Genomic DNA, 20,895 nt, shown 5'->3' with positions numbered 1-20,895 from the left:
ATTTACTTAATTTTAATGAGAATCTATTAAATAAAAATTTTAACAAATGGAAATTGAAGAAAACTGATAATTGAATTTTTAAAAGTTGAAAACTCGACTTTGGAATATTGAAGAAAATAAGAAACAGAAATTTCGACATTTGAAAATTGAAGAAAATTATTTTTCTCAAGGAAATTTTGATTAAAAAGTTCTATTTTAGAAATGTCAAAAGTATCAAGTTTCGCAATAGACTACTTTAAATGAAAATTGAAAAATTTGGAAATTGAAGAAACTGAAAAATTAATTTTAACAGTTTAATGTTGAAGAAAATTGAATATTTTAATTTTTAACTATTGAATATTAATTTTTTAACAGTTTAAAAATGTGTTGCACATATTATATTTACATAATTTTACATAGAAATTTAATTAATAAACATTTCAGCAGTTGAAATTTAAGAAAACTCAAATTTGAATGCAGAAGACAATTAAAAATTGAAATTAAAATTAATTTGCAACAGTTTTAATTTTAACTATTAAATATTGAAAAACAATAAATTTTAGGCAATTTTTAACATTTCCCAACATTCGAAAATTGAAGAAGAAAAGCCAATTTCGCATAAAGAATATATTTACATAATTATACATAGGAATTTATTAAATAAACATTTTCAAAGATGATAATCTGACAATTCAATCCGATTAAATGTTTAACAGTTGAAAATTCGACTTTTGAATATTAAAAAAATTGAAAACTGCATTTTCAACTGTTGAAAATTAAAGTTTAATCAGTTGAGTATTCAACTTTTAAATATTGGAACAAATTAAATTTCTAAATATTGCGAAATAAATTTTCAATTTTTCAAAATTCCCAACAGTTGATAATTAAAAGCCCATTTAAAAAATAATAAATTTACATAGTTTTACATGAAAATTTATGAAATAAAATTTTAAATAGTGATTAATATTTTGGCAAATTAATATATTATTATTTTAATATTAATTTTAATCAAAATTTATATTTATTAATAAATTTTAATTTATTCTAACTCTTTAGAGAATTTATAAGAATTAAAAAAACTCCCAAATTTTATTATCTCTTTAGATTTTTAATATTTAACTGATTTTTAAGAAAACTGAGTTATTTATTATCAGAAATAAATGTGAATTTTGAGGGGAAAAAATCTTTCGGAAGGTCAAACGTGTGTGAAATGTAAAGTATCTGATATTTCAGGGTTTTTCGCCAGAACGTACAAAAAATGATTCAAAGATCGCCGAACTGGAAGAGGAATTGTCTTGGTGCAATGAAGAAATAAATACTGTTGCACAACAGATAGAAAGGTTTTGTTTTCAAAATTAATTCATGAGGAATTTTTAACATGAAATTCTATTTTTAATTTTCGTCTCAAGGTAAATTTTTTTTTAGTGTGATTCAGAGATTGTCAGGAGTGGGTCAAAAACCTTACGTTCCTCACTTAAATTTGCAGTATCAGAACTCGAAAATGCCGAATTTAGCGCTTCTCAAGCAGGAAATGGACGTTCTGATGAATATGGTGAGCAAAAATATTTTTTATTCATAACAATTTAAAAAAAAAATTTGTTTTTTTGGTTTATTTGCTTTAAGATGATACTTTTCATAAAATTCTTGAGAAAATTCAGGAAGATTTTTGGTGATTTCAAATATGTCAAATAAATCTTTTAATGGAAAAGTTCACTTTTAACCAAAAAATATTAATTTTTGACGAAACAGTTTTAAATTTTCAGCTAAGATGAAGAATTTAATACAAAAATATGAATTTTTAACAAAATTACATCAGTTTTTAACAAAAAATAGAATTTAAATTTTTAGTTCAAAATTTAAGTATTTACAAAAAACGGAACTTATCACTTTTCAACTAAAAAATGTAATTTTAAACAAAAATGGATTTTTCTGTCAAAAAAAAAAAAAAAAAAAAAAAAAAAAAAAAAATCAAATCGAAGTTTAAGGGGAAGATTATTTTTTATCACAAAAAACAAATTCTTATTTCAAAAAATATGAATTGTCTACAAAACAGTTGAATTTGGAACAAAAATGCTAATTTTCAACTAAATATTTAAATTTTTCAATCTAGAAGATTTTTTTACTAAAAAAATAAATCTTTAATTAAATAATTAAATTTTCAAGTAAATATTTGAATTTTCGACTGAAAAATATCAATTTTGAACCAAAAAGAAAGGTACTTTCAACTAAAGAATTGAATTTATCACCAGATAATTCAATTCAAAAATACGAATTTTCAACAAAATAGTTCAACCATTAACCAAAACAGATTAAGTCCAAATCGAAAATTATTTTCCAATCAGGAAAAACAAAAATTTTTAATCGAATTATAATTTTGAGTGGAAAATAATTTTTTAACACAAAATATTGTGAAAATTTTGAATATTTTTTCATTTTATTTTTTTTTAGATGATATAAACATAATTTTTTTAAGATTCTTGAGAATGTTTAAAAAGATGTTTTGTAAGATTTCAAATTTCAAATGAAAATTTAAAAGAAATAGTTTATTTCAACCAATAAATAAGATTTTTCTACAAAATTTTTTTTTACAAAATACATAAATTTTACACTGAAAAATATAAATTTTAGCACAAAAATGTTATGGTTAATTTTCTGTACAAAATTTCATTTGTAATAAAAAAAGAAATTTATTTTCAACAAAATAGATTAATTTTTTATAAAATAAATGCTTTTCCAATTAAAAAAAAAACTTTTTAAACAATTATTTCATCTTTCAATCCAGTATGTAATTGAACAAATTAGTTCGATTTTAAGAAAATTCAAGAAAAAATTTTGGAAGATTTCAGTTGAATTTTCAATCAAGAAGATTAATTTTGTACAAAAAAGAAGAATTTCCAATAAAATACGCAAATTTTGAAGTAAGTAGTTAAATTTTCCACTAAAAAATATCAACTTTAACCAAAAAACAATTAAATTTTAAGTTTAAAAATAAATTTCCAAAAAGAAATACGGCAGTTTAACAAAATAGTTAAATTATTCTAACCAAAATCATGATTTTTTATCAACAAAAAAATCATTTTTTCAAGGTGGTTTAACTTTCAACCAAGTAGTTTAATTTTTAACAAAAATAAATAAATAGGCAAAAAATGTAATATTTGATATTTTAACTGAAAAAGATTTTAATTTTCAGTCAAAAACAGTCGAATTAATAAAAAAATAAGCATTATTTAAAAAAATAGTTGAATCATTAAACAAAAAAGATTTTTTATTTAAGAAAGAAAAAAATTTCACTTAAACTATAATTTAAAGAGAAAAATTATTTTTTAATACAAATTAAAATATTGAAATATTTTTTTCTTTGTTTTTTCTAGTTTATATAAATATAGTTTTTCTAAAATTTTTGAAAAAAATTCAAAAATACTTTGTAAGATTTCAAATGTGTCAAATCAAAATGTCAACTAAAAATTTATTTTCACCAAAAAAATATGCATTTTCTACAAAACTAATTTTCAGCCAAATAGTTGAATTTTCCAGCAAGAGGATTAATTATATACAAAAAACGAGGAATTTTCCACAAAATACATGAATTTTACAATAAATATTTGAAGTATTTTGAATTTTTGACCAAAAAAGTTTAATTCTAAGGGAAAAACTAATAATTTAGTAAAAAAAATATTTTTATTTTAAATCAAAAACAGTTAAATTAATAAAAAAGAGACAAATTTTTAACTAAATATTTGAATCCTTAACCAAATCAGATTAATTGTTAAAGAAAAGGGATTTTCTAGTTAAAAAGGAAAAAAAATTCACCCGGATAATAATTTAAACGAAAAACATTTTTCAAAAGCAAAATAAAAATTTTGACTTATTATTTATTTTTTATGTTTATTCTTTTATCTGTTTTTTCGGTTGTATTTTAATTTTCCTAAAATTGTGGAAAAAATTCAAAACGATTTTTGACAATTTTAAATATTTCACAAAAGCATCTAGAACTATTTAAAATATTTATTTATTTAAATTTTACAAAATATTGTATAGGTTTAAAAAATAGTTCCAATTTTGGAAGAATATTGAAAATATATTATAAATTCTTGAAAATCTTTCAGTTAGAAAATATTTTTAATCTTTGGATAAATTCCTAATATCTTTTAAACTAGTTTGAACCATTTCTAAAATGTAGAAAAGTTATAAAAAATGGAAAGAAATATATTTTTTCAAATATTTTGAAATCTTAAGAAAAAAATTTTTTTATTTGCTTGAAGCCTTTCGAAAGTGTTAAAAATTTCAAATTTTGAATGATTTTTGAATCTTTTAAAAATTCTGAATTTTTATAAATAAATTTTCAAATAATTCAACTTTTTCCTCATTTTTTTTTAATCTGCGAAATTATAAAAATCAAGTTCAAATCTAACAAACTGTTTTTATTTATTTAATTAATGTTATTAAATCAAAATTCATTGGGAATTTTTCCAGGAATCTTGAAAAAAATTCTTTTATTATGTTGAAAACTTTCAAAATTCTTAATTTAAGACATTTTTTAAATCTTTTAAAATTTTTAGTCATTTTTAAAATTTGCTCGAAACCCCTAAATAACTTAAAATTATTCAAATTTTCTTAAAATTGGCAAATATTATTTAATAATTAAATAAATTGCCTTAAAATCTTTTGAAATTTTTTAAAATACTTTACAATTTTTTTTAAAGTTTATTTTTCAAACAGGTTTTCCCAGGAGTCCTAAAAAATTTTTACTGTTTTGAAACTTTCACAAATTCCTGAAAAGCTTTATATAATTTTTCGTTCGAAATCTTCAAAAATTTACATTTTATTTTTAAAAAATTCTTCTCAAATTATACATTATTTTTTGGTTTTTTTATTTATTCTTCTAAATGCCTCTTCAGCAAACTCGATTTTTTCCTGAATTTTCTAATTTCATAAGAAATTTTTTTAGAGAAACCTACAAAAAATTAAGGAAAACTAAATTTTTATCGCGGGGTTTAAGATTTTTTATTTTTTTTTTGAACTATAAAATTAAGAATATGGTTTTTTTGTATATTTTTGCAAGTTTTCTTAAAAAACTTTTATTCTTGATAAAAAAATATAAATAACTTCATAATTATTTTGCATACTTTTAAATAATTTTTGGTTTTTAATACTTTGTATTTTTCTATGCCTAGAGAGCGTTAAATAAATAGCAGTAAAAATTTAGAGAGACATTTAAAAATCTCCAAAAAATATTATATTAAATTTACATACACGAAAATAGCAAGACTATGGAAAGAGGAATTTTTTAAAGCACATTTTACTAACGCATGAACTCTCGCAAACATTATGACGCAAATTTATTTCGTTTTTTTTTCTCGTCGTAAAAATCCAAGGATATGTTTTATTTTCTGCAGAGAATCAAGACAAAGGATTTTTTGGGGGGAATTTTTATGCATCCAAACCAGATTCCTAAATTTGATAAGTAAATGGAATTTTTTTTTGTGTGTAAAATTTATTGCTTCAGGAATTACAATTTTTAGGGATTTTTTTTATTTAGGGAATTGAGGGATTTAGGGAAATATTTTTTTTATATACCTGTATAAAATTCAGGTTAATTTTTATTGTTTAAATTTTCTATTTAACTTTACCTTGACACGTGGATATTTTGAACAAGATTTAGCGATCGATGGCTGTCGAGATAAAATACTATTTTCATGACAAAAGATAATACTGAGTTTGCAGATTCAGTTGACCTTCCTTTTCTGAAGATAAAATACGGAAGGAGAATTGAAAGTTTGAATTTTAGGAGCAAGGAAAATTTAAATTCTCGCAGTAATTTCCATTTACAGTTTTATTTTAAATTTAAAAGCGATTTAAATTAATTTCTAGGGAATGGCGTTATAAATTCTTTAACAAAATACATGAATTTTTAACCAAATAGTTGAAATTTCAAACAAAATAAATAATTTTTTACCAAACAAACAAAAAAATTAATATGAATGCGATTTTAGTTTAATTTTTCCTTGACTAATTTCTATTTTATGTTAAGATAATTTTTTACAATCAAAAAAATTGAATAATTAAATTTTAATTTGGGTGACAAAAGTTTCATTATAAAATAAAAACATTTTGATATTAAACACAGTCATCACAGTTGCATTTTCAAACATAATTTTTAATTTTTAATTTGAAAATATGAATATTTTACAAGCCACTTTAATTTTGAAGCAAGGAAGACGAATTTTCAACAAAAAAATACGACTTTTCTAACAAATGAGGATTTTTATACCAAAATGATGAAATTCTATCAAAAAATACAAGTGAATTTTTAGCCAAAAGGTGATTTTTTTTAGCAAATAGTTGAATTTGCCACCCAAAAAGACGTTTTTTCAAGTAAAAGAGATTATTTTCTAAACAAAAATACATTAATAGACTTTTGAAATCTAAGGAATTAATTTTCCATAATAAAAGATAAATTTTCAATAAAAAAATATGCATTTGTTTACAAAAGTGTAAATTTTTTACCATAAACGATGAATTTTTTCAAAGCAATCGTTGAATTTTCACAAAAAGTATGTTTTTTAATTTAAAGAGATTATTTCTTAAACAAAAATACAATAATAGACTTTTTAAATAAAAAGAATTAATTTTCAACCAAAAAAGATGAATTTTCTACCAAACAATGTAAATATTCGACCAAAAACGATTACTTTTTAACAAAAGACTTTCATTTTCAACAAAATAATTAAATTTTTAACGAAATAGTAGAATTTCTATCAAAAAAGCAGAATTTTGAACCAAAAAAATTATTTATTAAAAATTCCACTCCTTGGTTGAAAGTTGAACGAATTTTTTCAAATTTCATTTTTTTGTTATAGCTTCATAATTTTAGTCGCAACATCGTTTTTTTGGTTAAAAAATAAAATTAAAAATTCTATTTGTTGTAAATGTTTTTTTCTAAATTTAAATTCAACTATTTTGTTAAAAAAAGTCAACTGATTAATTGTAAATGAACTTTTTTGTTGTTATTTTATGTTCTCGTTTTCAAAATTAAATTGTTTTATAGAGAATCAGGCTTTTTGGCTTGAAAATTCAACAAACTGTTGTTTTTTTTTAAATTAAAATTTTGTTGTGGAAATATCAACTATAACATTTTTTGATAAACATTAATATTTTTGTTGAAAATTCAACAATTTGGTTAATATTATTTTTTATTTTCCACTGAAAAATTTTTCTTCGTAGAAAATACATTTTTTGTTAGAAACTTCATCTCTTTTTGAGTTTTTGGTTAAAAATGCAACTTCTTAGTTGAAGATTGATCTATTTTGGTTGAGGATTAGGCTATTTTATTGAAAATTAAAAAATTTGGTATAATATTCAACTATTTGGTACAAAATTCAACTTTTTTTGTAAAAAATTCGTTTTTATTGCTGTTTTTTTAATTGAAAATTAATTTTTCTTGATAGAAATTCATCTACAAAAATGGTGAATTTTCAAAAAAAAAAAAAAAAAACACTGTTGAGAAAGTAGTTTAAATTTGAACCAAGTGATTTAATTTTCACCCTCGAACTAAAATGTTAAATTTTCAACCAAAAAAGACCAAATTTCTGTGAAAATCGATAAATTTTTATAAAAAGAGTTGAATTTTCAACCAAAAAAAGATTTTCAGTCAACAGAGAATTTTTTTAAACTATCTGCTTGTATTTTTAAGCTAAAAATGCGAATTCTCTACAAAACAGTTGAATTTTCATTCGGAAATATGAATTTTTAATTATAAAGTTCACAATGTAAAAGCATTTTTAATTAGAAAATTAATCGTAAATAAAAAAATAACGAATTTTCAGCTAAATAGATGAACCTTCGACAATAAAAAAAGTTTTTAAAATGTAAATTTTTCACGAAAAATAAGAATGTTCAAAAAAATATATGAATTTTCAATAAAATATTTAAATTTTGGAGCCGAAAATACGAATTTTCTTCAAAACAGTTAAATTTTCAACAAAATAGATTAATTTTAAAACCAAAAAATTGAGTTTTTATTTTTTATTATTTATTGGATTAATTTTTAGTTCATATTATATTCTTTTCCAAAATTTCTTTTAAGTAAATATTTGAATTTTTAAACAAAACAAAAAAATTTCAACAAAAAATGTGATAATTAAATTTCCATTCAGAAGAGTTAACTGTCAATAAAAAAGCAACAAATTTTTTACAAAACTGCTGAATTTTTAAGCTGAAAAGACGCATTTTTCTATAAAAAAATGAATTTTCAATCTGAGAAGATAAATATTCAACAGAAAATTCATTTTCAAACAGTCATTTGAATTTTCAACAAAGTAGTTAAATTTTCTGTTAAAAAATTAATTCTTAACAAACAAAAAAATTATTTTTAACGAAAATTATTAAACTGCAACCGAAAAAAAAAATTTTATGAGAGTAGTTCATCTTTCAACCAAAGAGTTCAATTTTAATTTCAAAAAATGAATTCTCATCGAAAAATGCAATATTTGATATTTAACAAAAATTTCAATTTTAATAAAAAACAGAAAAAAACTGAAATTGATAAAAAAATAAAAAAAAGACTTAAATTTTCAACTGTAATTTATTATGCTTCAACCAAACAGTTGAATTTAAAAAAAAATGCTACCAAAAAGACAAATTTTCGACAAAATAGATGAATTTTGAACCAAATGTTTCAATTTTTTACCAAATTGTTGAATTTTCGAGACGGAAATACAAATTATCTACAAAAAATTTGAGATTTTAACCCAAAAATATGAATTTTTAACCATGTAGATGAATTTCCTGGTAAAAGAACTAAATTTTAAAAACAAAAAGACGTACTTTTAAACCCGAAAAAATAAATTTTTAACAAAAAAGTTAATTTTCTACTAAACTGTGAAATTTTCGAGCCGAAAATACGAATTTTCTATAAAATCTATTACTTTTTGACCAGATATTCATATTTTTACACAAAGAAGGTGAAATCATTACGAAAAAGAAATGGACTTTGAAACTAAGCAGATAATTTGTTCAACAAAATAGTCCAATTTTCAACAAAAAAAAATGACAGTCCATAAAAAAAATCCAATCAAATAGTTGAATTTTTAAGCCTAAAAGACAAGTTTTTAATCAAACATTTAAATTTTCAACTAAGAAGTATAATTTTTTTTAAATTGTAGAGTTTTCACGAAAATAATTTAATTTAGAATAAAATAATAAAATTTTTGACCAAAAATAGTTTTTTTTTTCATTAGTTACTATTAATTCATTTCGCATTTATTTTTAATGTTTTGAAAAATATTAGGTTAGAAAACTGCAAATTTGGTTTAAAAAGAAAGTTAATTTTCCATTGCACACTTTTATTTTTCCAAATTTGTGACATTATTTACCCCCCCCCCTTTTTTTAAATGAGATTTTTAACCCCTGGTAAATTGTAAAGTTGATTTTAAAATATCAAAATTAGAAATTAAAATTATTTCAGGTAACAGAAAGAGTTTGGAAAGGGGAAACGAAAGATTTTAGTCTCCAAGTTGCGATCGGATCTCCCAAAATTCATCATCAATTTTCGTAAGTACCAGTCCCAGTAATATCCACACTTTTTTGTAAATAGAAATATTTAGAAAAAAAATTATTCCATTTTCCGTGGATGTTATTTTCTAGTTGAAAATGTAGGTATTTTGCTCAAATTTCGTCTTTTTTAGGAGAAAATTAATCTTGTTGGTTGAAAATTTAACTATTTAAAAAAAAATTGTTTTTTGGGTTTTAAAATAATTTTTTCAATTGAAAATCTAACTGTTCTATTTTTAGTTCTAAATTTATCGTTTTTAGCTAAATATTCAAAGTATTTGATTAAAATTAGTGTTGTTTGGTAGAAAATTAATTTTCTGATTTGCAAATTGTTGTTGAAAACTCGTTCTTTATTTAGTTGAAATTTTTTTTTTCAAATGTAAATTTAATTATTCGACATTTGATTGAAAACGGATATTTTATTGTTGAAAATTCAACATTTGGTTAAAAATTGATGTATTTTGTCAACAGTTAATTTTTCTGGTGGAAAATTATTATTATTCGTGGTTGAAAATTGATTTATTTAGATGAAAATTCGTCTGGTTTTTTTTTAAATAGTGTTTTAACTGAATGTTTAACTATTTCACGTTTCATTTAAAATTTACATTTTAAAAATTCAACTATTTTGTTGAAAATTTTTTGTCTTTTGGTTGAAAATAATTTCTATAACTAAAAATGAACATGTTCCATTTTTGGTTGAAAATTAATATTTTTTAAGTTGAAAATTTAACTATTTGGTTAAAAATTCATGTGTTTTGTATAAAATTAATATTCATGGTTGAAAATCTATCTTACTTGTAAAAAATTCTTCTTTTTTTGTTAAACAACTAATCTTCTTTGCTGAAAATTAATCATTTTGGTTAAAAATTCAATATTTTTGTTAAAAGTTCATTTTGAAAATTGAATTAATTTTTTGAAAATTCTACTTTTAGATAGAAAAATAATCTTATTGGTTGGAATTTTTATCTTTATGGTCAGAAATTCAATTACTTTCTTAAAAATTTATTTTTGGTGGGAAAGATTCATAATTTTACAGGGTGTCCGTTTTAATCGACAAAATAAATTCCCGGTCATTTCCCGGGTTTTCCGGGTTCGCAAAAATTTTTCACGGTCAATGAAATTTAAAAAATGGAACACTAAAGCTAAAAAATTTTCCACTTGAGGTAATAAAAACAGAGCTGCAAATGAAAGCACTCAAAGTGGAACTATTAAATTTTGAACTTTTAAAATTGAAATTTAAGTTTTTAATTACAACATTTTTTTCTCCAAATTTGTAAAATTCCCGTTAAAAAAAATCACTGCCATTTACCGGTTTTTCCCGGTCTCAAAAAATTCCCGGTAATTTCCCAGTTTTCCCAGTTTCCTTATTTTTAGTTAAAAGTTACAATTTCTTGGTAAAAAATTAATCTTTTTGGTTGAAGATTCATCATATAAGTAGAACATTAATTTTTTTCGTTGAAAATTAATTTTCTTGGCTGAAAATGTAACTATTCTGTTTTTGATTGAAAATTTATCTTTTTTAGTTACAAATACATGTATTTTGTTTAAAAATAGTTTTTTTTGTCTTAAAAAAATGTTCTTGGTTGAAAATTCATCTATTTGGTAAAAAGTAATTTTTTTTTAATTGAAAATTCATTATTTCAATTGAAACTTTAGTTTTTTGCTTGGACACTCATTTAATGTGTTTAAAAATTATTTGTCGGTTGAAAATATTAATTCTTTTAACTGAGATGAACGGGAACGCGGTGTAATTAATTTATTGATTTAAAAATTTAATTGTTTTGTTAATAAATTTGTTTTTTGAATGGAAAACTAATTTTTTCAATTGAAATTTTATCGGTTCCATTTTTAGTTCCCAATTTAACTTTTCAGATGGAAATTTATTTGTTTTGTTAAAATTAGTATTTTTTAGTGGAAAATTAATTTTCTTCGTTACAATATTTTGTTGAAAACTCGTTCTTTGTTTGATTGAAAATTAATTTTTTTAAATGTCAACTTAAGCATTCGACATTTTGTTAAAAAGTTATTTTTTATAGTTGGAAATTCAACTATTTGGTTAAAAATTGACGTATTTTGTCGACAGTGAATTTTTCTAATAGAGAATTATTAATGTCCGTGGTTGAAAATTCATTTTCTTCGGTGAAAAATTCATTATTTTTGTAAAAAATGCATTTCTTTGGTTGAAAATTGATTTATTCATTTTAATTATTCATTTTTCATTGATTAATTCATTTTTTAGATACAATTTGTTTGTTTGTTGGTTGAAAATAATTTCCTAAACTAAAAATTAACATGTTTAATTTTTGATTAAAAATTAATATTTTTTAAGTTGAAAATTTAAATATTCGGTTAAAAATTAATGTATTTTATAGAAAATTAATCTTCATGGTTGAAAATCCATCTTTTTGATTGAAATTCGTCTTTTTTTTGGTAGAAAGTTAATCTTGTTGGTTGGAAATTTATCGGTATGATTAGAAATTCAAATATTTGGTTAAAAAATTTATTTTTGGGGGGAGAGATTCATCATTTTAGATCAAAATTAATCTTTTTGGTTGAAATTTTTTATATTTTGTTGAAGATTCGACTTTTTTGTTATAAGCCGATTTATTGGCTTAAAATTTTCATTTTTGGGGGAAAAGATTTATAATTTTCATTGAAAATGTGTCTTTTTGGTTGAAAATTTATCTTTTTAGTTGATGAAATCATCTATTGGGTTCAAAATTGACTTTTCATCTTCAAGATTTAAAAGAATTTTTGTTTTAATTTATATTTTTTAGTTTAAAATTCAAATATTTCGTTAAAAATGAGCCATTATCGGTTGAAAATTAATTTTTTTACTGAAAATGTACCATTTCAACTTTGGTTTAAAATATAAAATCTACCTTATTTTTACTGTAAAATTCGACTTTCTTGGTAGAAAATTAATATTTTTGGTTAAAGATTCATCATTTTAGTAGAACATTATTTTAGTTCCGTTGGAAATTAATTTTCTTAACTGAAAATTTATCTTTTTTAGTTAAAACTTCATGTGTTTTGTTGACAAATCGTCTTTTTTGGAAAAAAAAATTATGCTCTTGTTTGAGAACTCATCTATTTGGTTAAAAGTAATTTTTTAAAATTGTGAATTCATCATTGTAATTGAAAGTTCAGGTTTTAGAAATTAGAAAAGTGAAAAAAAAATCAACCTAGAAAATTTAATAATTTTACCGTGAAATTCCGATAAATGGCCAACTTTTTATTAAATAAAAAGAGAAATTAAAAGTCACATGATTTCTTTTAGGAAATGTAACTACTTTGTTAAAAATAAATTTTGTACTATAAATTTAACTATTTCAGTAAAAAATTCAACTATTTGGTTGAAAATTGATATTTTTTATTTAAAAATTAAACTATTTGTTTGAAAATATGTGTACTTTTTGAAAAATTCTTACTTTATTTTTGTAGAAGATTAATCTTTATGATTAAAAATGCATATTTTTGGTCGTTATAAAATTCAGCTATTCCAGTTTAAGGTTAATAATTTTAGTTGAAAATTCATCAGTTTGGTTTAAAATTAATGTCTTCAACTAAAAATTTAACTGTATTTATGTTAAAAAATCGAGTTCTTATGGTATAAAATGGTTTTTTTCTTTCAAAGTTAATCTCCTGGCTTTAAATTACTTCTTTTAGTTTCAAAATTCTTTGGTTGAATAATGAGCTATTTGGTTGAAAATTTATTTTTTCTTTGGCTGAAAAGGAATTTTTTGCCGAAAATTGAACTATTTTTTTGATAGTTTGTTTCTTTTTTGTTTGAAAATTATATATATTTCAAAAACTGTAAATCTCACCATTATTCCAGTTGAATCATACAATTTGTGGTTAAAAAATTATCTTTTTTAGTTGAAAATTCGTCTTCTTTAGTTGAAGTTTGATTTTTTTTTAAACTTAAAACTTAATTATTTCAGTTTTGGTTTGATAATTTATATTTTTTAGTAAACAATATTTTCGTTTGTTGAAAATTTATTTTTTTGGTTTAAATTTTAACTACTCCAGTTAAAGATTCATCCTTTATTTGAAAATTCATCAGTTACGTTGAAAATGAATTCATTAATTAACTATTCCATTTTATATTGATAATCCTTTTTTCATAGTTCAAAATTCAACTGTTAGAATTTTTTTCTCTAATTGAAAATTTAATTATTTCGTTAAAAATTCATGTATTTTGTGGAAAATGTTTTTTTTTTAAAGAAAATTAACCTTTTGTTTAAAAATTAATCTTATTCTTTAAAAATTTATCTTTTTGTTTGAAAATTCAAGTATTCTAGTTAAATATTCATAATTTTAGTTAAATATTTAGTCTTTTGTTTAAACTTTGAACTATTCCAGTTGAACACTCATAATTTAATTTTTTAATAATTTATTTTGCAATTTTTTGCTCTATTGTGCTTAAGGATGTTTATAATGAACGTTATGAATTGGAAAAAAATGTTTGCATTTGATGGTAAATATATGAATATTTTACTTTTATATGATCAGAAAAATTGAATAACTTGACCCGGGAAAACCGGGAATTGACTGGGAATTTAAAAATGACCACCGAATCGCCACCCTAATATAAAAAAAAAGATAGAAGTGAACTTAGATTGACAAAAAGATAGAAAAAGATAGATGTGAATTGGCAAAGGATGGTATAAAATAGAGAAGAGGGGATGGGAAAAATAGAAGGAAATTTTGATTGACAAAAGAGAGAAAAAAAATAGACATTGATAGATGTAGTCTAGGATGAGGCAGAGAAGAGGAAATTGAAAAAGATAGACGAAAATGTAGATTGACAAAGAAATAGGAAAAGGTAGTCGTTAATAGATGTAGTAGAGAATGGGACAAAGAAGAGCAGATTGAAAAAGATAGTTGGAAATTTAGATTGACAAAAAGAAAGAAAAACATAGACGTGCGATAGGATAAGATAAAGAAAAGGATATTAAAAAATAGGATATTAAAAAATATAGACGTGAATTTAGTTTGAAAAAGAAATACAAAGGATTGCTGTGAATGGACAAATGATAGGATAAGATAGGGAATAAGGGATCGAAAAAGATAGACGGAAATTTAGATTGACAGGGAGATGGAAACAATATTAATGTGGATAGAGAAAGGATAGGATGAGATAAAGAAGAGGGGATTGAACAAGATAGACGAATGAAAAAGATAGACGAAAATTTAGATGAAAAAAGAGATAGAAAAAGATTGATGTGGATAGAGGAAGGACAGGATGAAATAGGGAAGAGAAGATTGACAAAGATAGATGTGAATTTTTTTTGATTATGAGATAGGAAGAGATCGGCGTGAATAAACAAAGGATTGAATGGGGTAGAGAAGAAGAAATTAAAAAAGATATGACAGAAATTTAAATTGACAGGCAGATAGAAAAAGATTTACGTAGATCGACAAAGGCTGTGATGAGAAAAAGAGGGGATTGAAAAAGATTCTAGGAAATTTAGATTGACAAAGAGATAGAAAAATATAGACGTGAATTAAAAGAGAATAAGGTCAACGCTGATAAAGAGTAAAGTGAGATAAAGAAGAAGGTATTGAAAAAGATAGAAGGAAATTTAAATTGAGAAAGTAATAGAAAAAGATAAACGTAGGGTAGGATGATATAAGGAATAGGATATTAAAAAAATATAGGCGTCAATTAAGATGGAAAGAGAAATAAAAAAAAATTGACGTTGATGGAAGATTGATATTGACAAAGAGACATAAAATGTTTGATGTAGATTGAGGAAGGATAGGATGTAATAGAGATGAGAGGATTGGATTTAATGGAAATTTACAATGATAACGAGATAGAAAAAGATTGATGTGTGCAGGCAAAAGATAGGCAGAAATAGAAAAGAAGGGATTGGAAAAGATAGATGAAAATTGATATAAAAAAAGGGATAGAAAAAGATAGTCGTTTATAGATTCAGTATATAATGGAACAGAGAAGAGGAGATTGAAAAAGATATTAGGAAGTTTATATTGACAAAGAGATAAGAAAAGATGACCACTGGTTAGAAAAATAGACGAAAATGTAGATTGCCAAAGAGATAGAAAAATAGAGGCGTAGGATAGGATGAGATGTTGAACAGGATATTAAAAAAAAATAGACGTGAATTTAGATTGTCAAAGAAATACAAAAATATTAATGTGAAAAGACAAACGATAGGCTGAGATAAAGGAAAAGAGATTGAACAAGACAGGCGGAAATTGATAACAAAGAGATAGAGAAAGATTAATGTAGATAGACAAAGTATAGGATGAGATAAAGAAGAGGGGATTGAGAAAGATGGAAATTTAGATTAACAAAGAGAGAGAAAAAGATTGACGTAGGATAAGATGAGATAAAGAAGAGAAGGTTGAAAAGGATAGACATGAATTCAGCCAAACAAAGATTAGAGAGGATAAGCAAAGGATAGGTTGGGAAACATAAGAGATAATTGAAAAAGATACTCGGAAATTGAGATTGACAAAGAGATAGAAAAAGATTGATGTGGATAGAGAATGATTAATATGAGATAAAGAAGAGGGGATTGAAAAAGATAGATGGAAATTTAGATTGACAAAGAAGTAGAAAAGGTCGAACGTAGGATATGATGAAATAAAGAATAGGATATTAAAAAAAAGTAGACGTGAATTTAGATTGACAGAAATACAAAAAGATTGACGTGAATATACAAACGATGGGCTGAGATAGAGAAAAAAAAGATTGAACAAGATAGGCGGAAATTAATATTGAAAAAGAGATAGAGAAAGATTGACGTGGATAGAGAAAGGTTAAGGTGGGATAGAGAAAAGGCAATTCAAAAAATTTACACGGAAATTTAGGTTGACAGAGATATATTTAAATGATCGATGTAAAACAACAAGGGACTGAATCAGGATTGAGAAGAAGGGATTGAAAAAGAAAGAAACTCAGATTGTCAAAGAAATAGAAAAAGATTGATGTGGATAGAGAAAGGATAGTATTAGATAGAGAAGAGGGGATTGAGAAAAATTTAGATTGACAATGAGATAGAAAAACATGATCATTGGATGGGCAAATGATAATATATAATAGAGAAGAGAAAATTGAAAAAGATAGACAGAAATTTAGCTTGACAAAGTGATAGAGAAAAAACTGATGTGGAAAAAAAAGATAGACTTACGATATCATGAGATAAGATAAAGAAGAGGAAATTAATAAAAGATATACGTGGATTTAGATTGGCAAAGAAATACAACAAGATTGACGTAAATGGATGAACGATAGGCTGAGATAGAGAACAGCGGATTGAAAAGGATAGACGGAAATTGAGATTGACAAAGAGATAGGAAAAGATTGGTGTGGATAGATAAAGGTTAAGATGGGATAGAGAAGAGGAAATCGAAAAAGAGAGACGCAAATTTAGAGTTACAAAGAGATAGAGAAAGATGTATGTGGATAAAAAAGATGGAAATTTAGAATGATAGAGATAGAACAATATTGATGTATATAAACAAAGGATAGGATGAGATAGAGAAGAGAGGTTTGAAAAAGATAGATGGAAATGAAAAATATACTCGGGAATTATGATTGACAAAGGGATAGCAAAAGGTTTGTGTGGATAGATAAAGGTTAAGATGAGATAGAGAAGAGGGGATTGAAAAAGATAGACGGAAATTTAGAGTAATAATGAGATGGAAAAAGATTGAATTGGAAATACAAAATATAGGATGGTACAGAGAAGAGGAAAGTGAAAAAGATAGTAGTAAATTGAGATTGAGAAAGTGATAGGAAAAGATTTATGTGGATAGACAAAGGACAGGATGAGATAAGGAAGAGGGAATTGAAAAAGATAGAAGGAAATTTATATGAAGAAAAGAGATAGAAAAAGATAGTCGTTGATAGATGGAGTAAAGAATGGGACGGAGAGGTGCAGATTGAAAAAGATAGATGTGAATTTAGATTTACAAAGAGATAGAAAAAGATTGGTATGGATAAGTAAAGAATAATATGAGATAGTGTAGAGGGGATTGAAAAAGACAAATGTGAATTTTGATTGAAAAAGAAATAGAAAAATATTGACATTAATGGATTAAGGATAGGAGAAGATAGAAGAGAAAGGATTAAAAAAGATTGATGGAAATTTAGATTGACTTAATAAAAAAATATTACTTTCTACTGATAATCAGATGGTTTAAAAAGGATTTTAAAACAATTTATATCATTATTATATTTATAACTGTTTTCTCTTAGAGTAATGAGGGAAAGGTGCGGTGTTTTCTGAAATTTCAGTCACCGAATTAATGGAATAAGCGACATCGCTAACGCAATATAATTCGCGCGAATAACGACATGAAAGAATCTGGTTTAAGGTCGCGAGTGAGTTTTTTTAGTATAAATAGAAATGTCGACGATGCACTTGTCGGCGACTTATCCTTGGGCATTGCCCTGATCAAAAAAAGAGGCGACCTTTCTTCCCTTTTTTGAAATTCTATAGTCATATCTTCTTTTTCTTAAAGTTCCAAACCTCAAGAAGAGTTTAAATATCAAATTTCCAGGACATAAAACCCTTCACAGGGTCAAATTCTTTAAAAGTAGGAGAAATAAGGAGATTTTTACGAGAATAGGGAAATAAATTATTTAAATAACATTTGGGATATTTTATTTTTAAATATTTTATTTTCAACAAAATAGGTGAATTTTTCACTAGATAATTGAATTTTCAACCAAGAAGACCAATTTTCTACAAAGAAGTCGAATTTTCAACTAAAAAATATTAATTTTTAACCAAGCTGTTGCATTTTTTTATCAAAAAGCTTAATTTCTTACTAAACGAGACGAAATTTCAAAATAAAAAAAATTAATTTGCAACAAAAGTGTTGAATTATCTGTAAAGAAAGAACATGATGTCACCAGATTCTTGAACTTACAAGCTACAAGACGAATTTTTAAGAAAAGAATTAAATATTTTTAACAAAGAAGTTACTTTTCAACCAGATAGTTTAACTTAGCTTCAAATAAAACAAATTTTCAATTAAGTAAAAGAATGTTTAATTATTAAATAATTAATTTTTAATGATTAATTAATTTTTTAATAGAGCAAAAATAAAAAAGATAAATATTCAACTAAGGAGATAATTTTCTATCAGAAAAGAACAAGATATAGTTGAATTTTCCACGGAAAAAAAATCGGTTTTCAATTAAAAATGTTAATTTTCAACCATAAATCGAGCAGTTGAATTTTAGGTAAAAAACTTATTTTCATCGAAAAAAAAGAGTTTTCAAGAAATTAGCTCAATTTTCAAAAAAAAAAAAAATGAATTTATAAAAAAAAATCAGTTTTGAACAAAAAGGTTCATTTTTACAACAATTAGTTGAATTTTTAACCATGTTGATTATTGAACTCTCTTTTTGTTAAAAATTCTTTTTTTTAAGTCTTTTTATTTTAGTTGTTTAGTGGTTGGAAGATAGATCCTTTTTTAATTGAAAATTCATCTCTTTTTAAAAATGTAAGTTCTGTGTTGAAAATATATATTTTTTTCAACTACATTTTTAACTATTTCAACAGAAAATTGATCTATTTTTCAGAAAATCCAATTTTTTTTGTAGAAAATTAATTAATCTTTTTGGTATTTTTAAAATGCAACTATTCCAGTTGAAGATTTAGAATTTTAGTTGAAAATTCATCAGTTTGGTTGAAAGTTAATTTTTTCAACTAAAAATTTACCCGTTTCACATTGCGTTGAAATTTTACGTTTTACATTTTAAAATATAACAATTTGGATGTAAATTTGTCTTTTTTAATTAAAATTTTATTTATTTCTTTGAAAATTCACGTTTTTTGTTGAAAAAAACGATTTTTTTGGTAGAAAATTATTTTTTCCTTTGAAAGTTAAACTCACTGTTGATGAAAAATGATCTTTTTAGTTAAAAATTTGTCTTTTTTGGTTGAAAATTGATTTTCTTAATTTAAAACTTAATTATTTAATGTTTGGTTGACAATTTATCATTTTTAGTAGAAACCATTTTGTTGTTGTAAAACTTCAACTGTTTTAGTTAAATATTCAATGTTTTATTTACAAACTTTTTTTTTTAAATTTAAAATTCAACCATTCCTGTTGAGGATTTATAATTTTAGTTGGAAATTCATCAATTGTGATGAAAATTATATATTTTTTTTTTACTAAAAATATAACTATTCCACTTTCTGTTGAGATTTTTTTTTTTCAAGTTTAACATTTAACCAGTTCGTTAAAATTTATGTATTTTGTTGAAAAATTGTATTTTTTGGTAGAAAATTAATCTTTTTGGTTGAAAGTTAATCTTATCGTTTACAAATAAATCTTTTTGGTTATAAATTCAATTATTTAAGTTCAGTGTTAATAACTGCAGTTGAAAATTCATGTTTGGTTTAAAATTCCACTATTTTAGTTTAAAACTTATAGTTTTATTTGAAAATTCATTTATTTTACAATTTTTTGCTCTGTTGTATTAAATATTAAATAATAAATATTAAATATTAAATTATGAATATTGAATATAAAATATAAAATATTAAATATTAGAAAACTGGACATTTCGCTTAAAAAATTTAATTTTCCCCCCACAATTTTTAAAACTTCCGAATTCCAGAGCGAGAAGAAAAAATATAAATATTTTACAATCGTTTCTGCAACCTTCGGAAAGGGTTACGGCCTTCTTGAGGGTTGTCTCGAATAACTCTTCGAGCTCGTTAAATTGGCTTACAATTCGATCTGAATTTAAATATACTCGTTAAAATGTGCTACCTAGTAAAAAAAAACCCGGAGCATATTTCTCTTTTTAAAGATTTATTTCAAGGTTTATTGTGATTTTAATTTTAATTGTTTTTGACTTTACAAAAGTTATTTATTATTTTTAAGAAAAACCGCTTTGTTGGTTGTTATTATACGTTTTTTTAATGAGGTATTATTTGACGAATTGCATAATTCAATTCAGGGAAAAAATAATGCTGGGTCCGGTTCTTAATTTCAAAGGAACGAGTTTGGAACCTTGATCGATTAAATTTATTGAAAGTTGAGGGTATTATACCTTCCTGCCTCTCACTACTTTCGTTCTTCTGTCTCTCGTTCATACTTTTTTTTTTTTTTTAAGTCAAGTGCATTGCATCCTAGTGATCTTATCCGATGTTTTGTTTCATTCTCTGACTCAAATATTACAATAACAATTTTTTAAAGTATATTTTCGTATGGAAATAATATTTATATTTCTTTTAAGATATACATTTTTTGAATTTAAATGGGATAGATATTTAAAATTACTTTAAATAAACTATAAAACAAACGAGCGCTGCGCACACAATTATTTTTCCTGTTTCGCGCAATTTTTAAACTAAAATGTAAAAT

At 23.3% G+C, this 20,895-nt stretch overlaps 1 protein-coding gene across 4 annotated transcripts in view; it reads left to right on the top strand.

Moving 5' to 3' along the window:
- Positions 1-20,895, top strand: part of LOC117172561 (lymphoid-restricted membrane protein-like) — a 171,718-nt gene that overhangs the window by 49,624 nt on the left and 101,199 nt on the right. For all 4 annotated transcript variants that reach the window (XM_033360620.1, XM_033360622.1, XM_033360621.1 and 1 more), the window contains exons 11-13: positions 1,213-1,319; positions 1,405-1,531; positions 9,446-9,531. In XM_033360620.1, coding sequence (XP_033216511.1) covers positions 1,213-1,319; positions 1,405-1,531; positions 9,446-9,531 — 320 coding nt within the window. The remainder of the gene's footprint in view (positions 1-1,212; positions 1,320-1,404; positions 1,532-9,445; positions 9,532-20,895) is intronic.

The sequence above is a fragment of the Belonocnema kinseyi genome, chromosome 5 (assembly GCF_010883055.1).
Source record: "Belonocnema kinseyi isolate 2016_QV_RU_SX_M_011 chromosome 5, B_treatae_v1, whole genome shotgun sequence".
Lineage (NCBI taxonomy): Eukaryota > Metazoa > Arthropoda > Insecta > Hymenoptera > Cynipidae > Belonocnema > Belonocnema kinseyi.
The sequence above is the reverse complement of the archived record's forward strand: the minus strand, read 5'-3'. Positions and strand labels throughout refer to the sequence as shown.